This window comes from Tenrec ecaudatus, chromosome 1 (assembly GCF_050624435.1).
Source record: "Tenrec ecaudatus isolate mTenEca1 chromosome 1, mTenEca1.hap1, whole genome shotgun sequence".
Classification (NCBI taxonomy): domain Eukaryota; kingdom Metazoa; phylum Chordata; class Mammalia; order Afrosoricida; family Tenrecidae; genus Tenrec; species Tenrec ecaudatus.
Genome location: NC_134530.1, coordinates 49,964,907 through 49,972,691, shown reverse-complemented (window position 1 = coordinate 49,972,691; position 7,785 = coordinate 49,964,907). Strand labels below are relative to the sequence as shown.

Genomic DNA, 7,785 nt, shown 5'->3' with positions numbered 1-7,785 from the left:
TGCCAACAATCACTTACCTCTCCTCCCCCAATTTCTTTGGTTATTTAAACTCACCTGATTTCACGAGGCTTACATGCTTTTTTTGTGCCTCAGATTTCCTTTTATAGGCTAAATTTTCTCAGAACTTCCTTGAACTTAAGACTTGCACAATGGAGGTGAAAGTGGAATATGATTCAAGAAGTGATAGGGCTCAAGGTACCACTATTTGGGGGGAAGAGTGCCCATCAAGGAATGCGCAAGAACAGAACTAACCCCATCTCCCAAAGGGCAGCTTTTGAAGACAATAAAAAGCCTCACAAACGTCTTACCAAGATTTAATGTACATTTATTCTTAACACGTGGAACATATAGTATAAAGATTTCATACTGAATAAATGATATTCATTAAGCCAAAAAAGGAAAAAAAGGAGGAATTTACATCAAGTTTTAGCTACATTGTTTGAAATACAAATATGCAGATTTTATCACTGAAAAAATCTCAATTGTGTTTCTTCATCAGGAACTTTAACTGAACCTAGAACTTTTTCACACCTCGATTAGAAAGAAAACAAAACAAAACAAAAACCCAGAAAAAAAATAAACTATAAGTTGATTGGCTGCTGAGACAGCAAGGATTTTTTAAAATTTTTTTTTAGAGAGACCTGTACAGCACCACACCGAGGGCGCGATGTCTGGCAAGAGATTAAATAGCTGTGTCTCGCTTTGTGCAGGTCACCAACTTGTTAACTCGTCATACTATAAAGGGGTGGCTGGGAGGGGGACCAAACTGTGGAGATCCAGAGGGCATGTGCAATGTACAACGTCATATATACACACACGTGGCAGCACAGCGCTGCGGCTAAAGGTTAAAACCAGTTCTAAGAGGTGATCTCAGGGTTATTCATACAATCAAGGAGGAAGAGAAAGAGGTCAGGGTGTTGTAGGTTCACACATGATACTTTGGGGGAAAAGCCTTTTTTTTTTTTCTCCTCAACGTTTAACTAAAAACATTTTTAAAAACTACAGCTTGCTGCTGACCCAGCGTTTTCTCTTTTTTCCATGTGAGACATGATGATTACAGTATGTTTACAGTATCAGGTGTACAGTACAGTACATGAAAGGATCTACACTCTACTGCACAGGCCTCTCCAGTGAACAGGGTCTGTCCACAACTGCTCACTTCTCGGCTCCTGCCAGATTGTGAATGTACAACAATAAACCACACACAGTTCAGCAGTCACCTTTGTTGTCCTTCAGAGGGTTTTTTTGTATTTTTTTCCTTTTTTTTTTTAACCATTAAAAACAGTTATGAAATGTGGCGTCCCGCTGATGCAAGGACCGGGAAGCCATTTTTATTTTATTTTATTTATTTTTTTCCCCAAACTCACTGTAAACAACAGTAACTTTGGTTAAAATAAAAAAGTCTTCTATGTAGGCAGAGCTTTGTCTTTTCAAATAGGGTGGGGACCTGAGGGGAGTAAGGAGGTGTGGACAGGGAACAGAAGGGGGTGGGGGGAGAGGGAGGAGAGAGCAACAGGAGAGACTTTTTTTCCCAAGGGTGAAGCTGGACAGCACAGGGTAAACTTGATTCTGAGGTGGTTTTGCATAAATAAAGGGCAACAGTCAGTTTCTAAGTTCTCCACACACGCACACACACACGGGGGGGAGGTGTCCCACGGCTGTCATGACTGGCCAATCAGAAACAGTACATCACAAATGACCTGTGAGACCAAGGAGTTCATCAACGGCGAAACTGAGATGTCCAACAGCCGCGACTCGTACAGAGTGAACTCCGAATGGTTCTCGTCCACCTTGGCCAGGGCAAGCAACGCGCGGGCCGCCCGCCGCATCATGTCCACACTGGTTGGCTCAAAAGGCGGGTTCTGCATGTGGAGGAGACTGGCCTGGCTTTGCTGGAACTGCGTGGCAGCAAGACTGTCCTCTAGGAAGCCCAGGAGGTTGCCGATGCTGCCCTTCTGTACGGCGATGGCACGGGCTGCCAGACTGTCGCCCTGAGCCAGGTTAGCCAGCAGTACCACAGCCATCTCCCGGCACACCGGGTTCTTTCGGTCACTAAGGAAGCGCACCATGGTGCTATACAACTTCTCCAGTCGACTGAAGGGGGGTGTGGCCAGAATCAGGTCCACATTGTTGTCCTGGATGCTGAGTTTGCTGAGAGTTTCCAAGACCAGTCTCTGGGGGGAGAGGACGGCGTTGGGGCCCAAGGTAGAGAAGGGGTCCTGGGCTTCAGCTGAGGGGCAGACTGCCCAATGTAGAAGTCCATCCAGGACAGGCAGGCAAATGCTCTCGGGGTATGGGGAGAGGTCCAACTGGCCCGAGATGTTGGCGAGGGTGACCAAGGTGTTTTCCCGGAGCATCTCCAAGCAGTCCCACCACCACTCCACTTTGTTGCAGCTCACCCCTTGGTCCTGCTCCTCCTCCTTCTCATAAGTTAATGGCGCTTGCTTCCGTTCCGGGTGTTTGTGGTGCAGCAGGATCAGCTTGCCCAGGATCAGCAGCAGCCCCGGGTGTTTGGACATCTCAAAGTCGTTGCCTGGCACAAACGACAGGCTACGGATGGTGTTGGATACACAGACGCAGCGCTTGGCAAGGGAATCCTGCCAGTCCAGAAGGGTACACAGTGGGGTCTCATCTTTACTGTGGGGTTCATCCTCTAGAATTTTGATGTTCCGGTGACTCTGTGCTGGGCTGATGCCGAATGGGAACTTGCTGCTCTCCTTGGTGGCCTCCGCACTCTTGGATCCCTCCTCGGCCAATGTGCTCGACCGAGAGGACAACATGTCATCCATTGTGGCTGTGATCCGCTTTTCTGGAGGGCCATCAGGCGGGGGGCCCTCCTGCTCTGTTGTCCCTGGCATACCCTCTGATACTGTGACATGTTTCCGGGGGGCTGGAGGGCAGGGTACATGAGGCCGGGTAGGCAGCAGCTCTGTCTTGCTTTCAAAATGGGTCTGAATATGTTCAGTGGTGTCCCCCCCACCAATCCGCCAATGCAGCAGGCCACTGTCAAACTCCTGCACGCGCCCAAGCCTAGCTGAGCAGTCCACCACAAACGGGTCGCTCTTCTGCACCACCTTCACTGGCAGCCTGTCAAACTTACTCACCAGCTGCTCCTCGCTATTCTCCGAGGGGGGCTTGTCCTTGCCTGAAAAGGCCATCTCCTCATCATTTTCAACTACTTCCTCTTCTTCCTCCTCCTCCAGTTTAGGACTTAAGAGGTCTTCTTCCTCCTCCCCTTCCACAGGCGCTGGACTAGAGGCCTTACTGAATCTCCCAGGGTCTAGTAATGTTCTCTGTCCTGGGTCACCCACCTCATACTCCTTTAAAATGCCAAAGATCTCGATCAGGCAACGCCGGAAATATTCCACAAGGAGCTCCAGCAACCCTGGGAGCTAGACAAGAAAGAGGAGGAAGAAATCAGAAAAGTGGGCTAAAGAGAGCTGCTGACCAGCAAGGTCTCTCCACAAAGCTTCGTGTCCACCCCCATAGCCCGTCCTTCCCCTTTCCTTATGGAGCAGGTATCGCTATCACGTTGGAGAAGCAGAGTTGCCACCTCTCCAAAGGCACTCCAAGTCGGCCGTCTTCATCTCCTCTGTACACAAGTTTTCCCATCTGCCCAACCCACCTTCTCTCCGGCCTGCCCCCAGTGGGATGGAAACACTGGCCAGCAGCTTTGCACTTCGCCTGCCAGTGTCATCCATCCCTCAGATTCTTCTTCCCCAATCACTTGTCTGTCTTTGACCAGGGCCCTGAGGTACAGGCTACATGCCACTGTCCAGTACAGCCTAAAGCTGCGCGTTAACGGGATGACCACTTCCCACACAGCTGAAAGAGGGAATGCAGTAGGGACAGATGTTCATTTGTTCTCTGCTCCAAGATCCCCAATACCCCAGGAGGCTGGACCTCCAAAGGTCTTGCACTCTTATGAGTGAGTTGAGCCCTCTGCTCTCAAACTGGGGCTAAGGAGACCCAAATTCCAGCTTGGGTCTTTGGGTTTTCTAGAAGAAAACACTGATTTCCAGATCAGGCAATTTCTGGCTGTATAGTACATCAGAATTTGGGGGCAGCGGTGGTGTAGGGAGGGGAGGCTTAAGTATATTGGGGGCAGCAGTGTGTGTGTGTATGTGTGTGTTTGGTAGGGAGGGAGGGGAGGCTTAAGTATATGAGGAATTACTGGGTTTGAGTTGAATTTTTCTAGGAACTAGCTGTATGATTAAACCAAGATGAGAATTTTTCTGTCTCTCCATCAAAAATTATGGAAACCCTAAATTGTCCTGAGGTATAAATGGATTACTATACAAAATACCCAATGAATTGAAATTGTTCCATTAATATTTGCCTTTTCTTTCTTAAAGAGGAGGGAGTATTACACTAAGAAAGTTAAATAAAGCAAGGCTTTGTGATCAGAGTCCACTGACCAAACTATGTTCCCACGTGCAGCCTAAGCCCGAGCCTTCTTAACTCATCGTTAAACAGCCACATGTTGCCTCACAGGCCATTGTGAGGAAGGCACGCAACAGAACATACATGGGGCCTGGCACAAACTGAGGACACAGCCAGAGAGAAACCACGAGGAACTGCGGTTCCCAAGGAGTAGCCATGAGGACTAATGCCACCCCTCTGGCAAGCTAGCTCCTTGACAGAGGGGTTGGTAAGGACGAAGGACGATCCAAGCAAGAGTAGCACGGTGCGGCACAAACTCTTCTGAGCCCGGCATCCTGTACAGAGCTCCAGGTGTGCGTACTGTGGAGAGGGGTCTGGAGAAGCAGCACATCTTACATAAAACCGAAACAACTCAGAGGTATATTTCTCTGTACTTTTCACTCACAGCCAGCCCTCCTCTAAACGAATGGCTGTTCTTTAATACAGACCGGTTCTTCTTGGTGGTCCACACGTACGGTGTCCTCCTCCCTGACCAAGAGTCTTTTCTTTCTTACCAAATGGCAGCAGTTTCCCCCCAAGTTCCCTTTGAAACGGACCCTGTGTTAAGGCGTCAACATGGAATCTCACACCACCTGTGTCAGGGTTCCAGGTCCCCGGGAATGGACTCACCTGACTGAGGTTGAAGGTCATGATGCTGTTATCATCATACAGCAGGATGTTAATGGTGTCTAATGCCCATGTGCTCTCTGCCAGCAGCCCAGACTTGAGGGACATCATTACCCGCCATGCCTCCGGAGTTCCTGAAAGAAACCCCATGTCTTGCATCCACCACAGTCCAGATTCGCTGTAGTCCACTCCACCACTGCCCCAGGCTGGCCCGCGGGTTTGGCTACTCTGAAGACAGATAATCCATGGTAGGAGGCAGTTCCTCTCCAGGAGATGACACCCACCCACACCAGGTCTTGAAGCCTTTCTAAGACATTGAAACAGAGCCCAGGTAGCACAGTCATCAGGTGCTCAGCAGGGATCTGACAGGTTTAAACCCACGAGCAGCTCTGAAGAAGGATGCATGTGGCAGAAGTCTGTCTATGGCGCAGTTCCATCGTGCCCTACAGGGTCACTCAGAGTTGGCAAGGACTCGATGGCAGTGGGTTAAGGACATTACTTCATAATGATTGCTTGAAGCCTGGAATCCGTTTTCCTTTCTTAGCAGAAATTCTTTTACCCTACTTTACTCAACATTGGACCAGACGGAACTGTACTCAGAACATGAGGGTGGGAAGGAGCCAGGAGGGGGGAGTAGTGATAAAAGTAGCCCAACCAGGGACGTCTCCTTACCAATGTCTTTCATCGTGAGCCGCCTCCTCTGCTTCAACACAGGCTGTGTGGCTTCGACAGAGCCAGGTGGGAAGGTAATGTCCCGCCGAATCATGGGGGGCTGCACAGGGGCAGGCGCTATGTGCGAAGCAGGCACTGGTGGGCCTGCCTTCTGCATTTTCATCCCAGAGTGCAGGAATGGAGACTTGCTAGGAGAGGTGCGGTTCTCCATTGGCCGAGGCAAGGGAGCGGGGCTGGATACCTGAGGAATGTGATTCTGCATGCTTGGTGGGGGCTGGTAGTTAGATGGAGGGGGTCTTGTCATGGGAGGCACGGGGGCAGAGGGACCATATGGAGGCTGGCGTGTGGCATGGGAAGGCCAAGGACCTTCATGATTGGCCCTCTGATCCGTGTGCAGCATTTCATCTGTTCGGTTTACACCATGATAGGCGGGGCCCTGGGGGGCAGAGGCTGAGCTCTGCCTGTTGGCATAATTGTAGGTCATGTCATTACGCCCCTGCCACATGGTGCCTTGCTGAGCAACCTCAGATGATGCCTGTATGGGGCCACCCATCATTTGTGGTGGCATGTTCTGCTGGGCATTGGAGCCAGGGGGTGCAGAGACACGGTCTCGGCCAAATTGGAATGGAAATTGGTTCTGGGGGCCGCCTGCTGGTCGGCGCTCAGTAGCAGCAGCAGCAGTAGCAGGATAGGCATTGCCATACTGGTTGTACACATCCTGCTGAGGGGAAGGCTGGGCAGCTTGTTGTTGGCTGGCAGGCTGGGGCTGGGCTGCGGGCAACTGCTGTTGCTGCGGCTGACCCTGCCCTGTGCTGTAGGGCACGCTGTACATCTCTCCTTCGTGCCGTTTGGCAGGAGGGCCATATGTGCCATCCATCGGCCGCTTATAATTCTAAGACAGAGACAAGCAGAGGGGAAGTTAGTATTCTGCACTCAGGGGCACAGGACAAACGTAGACCCTCAGACACTTGCCTGCCCCCTACCAGAAGAACAGGCCCCAAAGGAATAGAAGCATCACTTTTCCAAAATGTTTTGAAACGGATTATGAAAGTACACCTATTCTTTTCATCCCCTGCCATTCCCTGGCTTAAGTCGAAATGGGTACAAAAACCTCAAAACGCAAGAAAGGCCCAGCTGATCCCCTTATTAAGACATTGGTCTGGATTCCCAAGAGCAGAGACTGAGGCCTGGCTCTTGAGGCACAACCCCAGCCTTGGAGTATTAGGAGGGTAGTCAAGCAGCCAGAAGCAGCATCCTAGCATCTTCAGATTAGATTATAAACCTGTTTTCAAAAGGAAATCTACCTCAGTCCATTCCTTCCTTACCTGCTGCTGCTGCTGATACATTGTGGTCTGTGGGCTGGGGAAGGGGCTGCCAGAAGGGGCGCCTTGGCTGGAGAACTGATTGCCATAGGAATCGTGTCTGCAGTTAGGAGAGACAGATCAGGGTTAAGTGATACCCTGAGCCAGAGCAGCACCAAAGCTGGGCCAGGTCAGGCTTCCCTCACCGTTGTTGTTGCTGCTGCTGCTGCTGCTGCTGCTGTTGCTGCTGCTGCGGGGGATAGCGGCTAGGAGAATACATCCCCGAATCTGGGTTGGAAGGCATGAGATTCGGTTGTGGGGCCCCAGTGCCCATGTTTCCCTCAGGTCCTATTCCAGGTTCCGTCCTATATAGAAATAGGAGATGCAAATGGAATCCATCATAGATAGCTGTGGGGACTGGGATCAGGACAGGAGTGGGTGGGTGGGGTGTCATGTTTACCTCACTCTGTCATAAGGACCGCCATATGGGTAGTGCTGTCGTGGTCCCATCGACACATTCCCCAGTCCAGGGCCAGCAGCACGGCCGTAAGGGTCCCCCATTCCACCATTGGGGCCCTGTCCCGAGGACATGAAGGGATCACTCCCTGGAGCTGAGTACCGACAGAAAGAGGCAGTGAGAAAACTGACTAATCAGCGGGTCTGCTTAGAACAGTGGTTCTCAACCTTCCTAATGCCGTCACCCTTTAATAGAGTTCCTCACTGGAAAGAGGGAATCCAGGACATATGAACCCCTCAGGACCAG

At 50.8% G+C, this 7,785-nt stretch overlaps 1 protein-coding gene across 2 annotated transcripts in view; it reads right to left on the bottom strand.

The window, feature by feature from the left end:
- Window positions 1-300: 300 nt before the first annotated feature.
- ARID1A (AT-rich interaction domain 1A) overlaps window positions 301-7,785 on the bottom strand; it is a 73,756-nt gene continuing 66,271 nt past the window's right edge. Inside the window, exons 15-20 of one of the 2 annotated variants that reach the window (XM_075552803.1) lie at window positions 7,483-7,633; window positions 7,229-7,387; window positions 7,047-7,143; window positions 5,722-6,613; window positions 5,053-5,183; window positions 301-3,392 (exon numbers count right to left, since the gene is read on the bottom strand). In XM_075552803.1, coding sequence (XP_075408918.1) covers window positions 1,662-3,392; window positions 5,053-5,183; window positions 5,722-6,613; window positions 7,047-7,143; window positions 7,229-7,387; window positions 7,483-7,633 — 3,161 coding nt within the window. In that variant the 3' untranslated portion in view covers window positions 301-1,661. The remainder of the gene's footprint in view (window positions 3,393-5,052; window positions 5,184-5,721; window positions 6,614-7,046; window positions 7,144-7,228; window positions 7,388-7,482; window positions 7,634-7,785) is intronic. The other variant, XM_075552810.1, reaches the window with a different exon arrangement.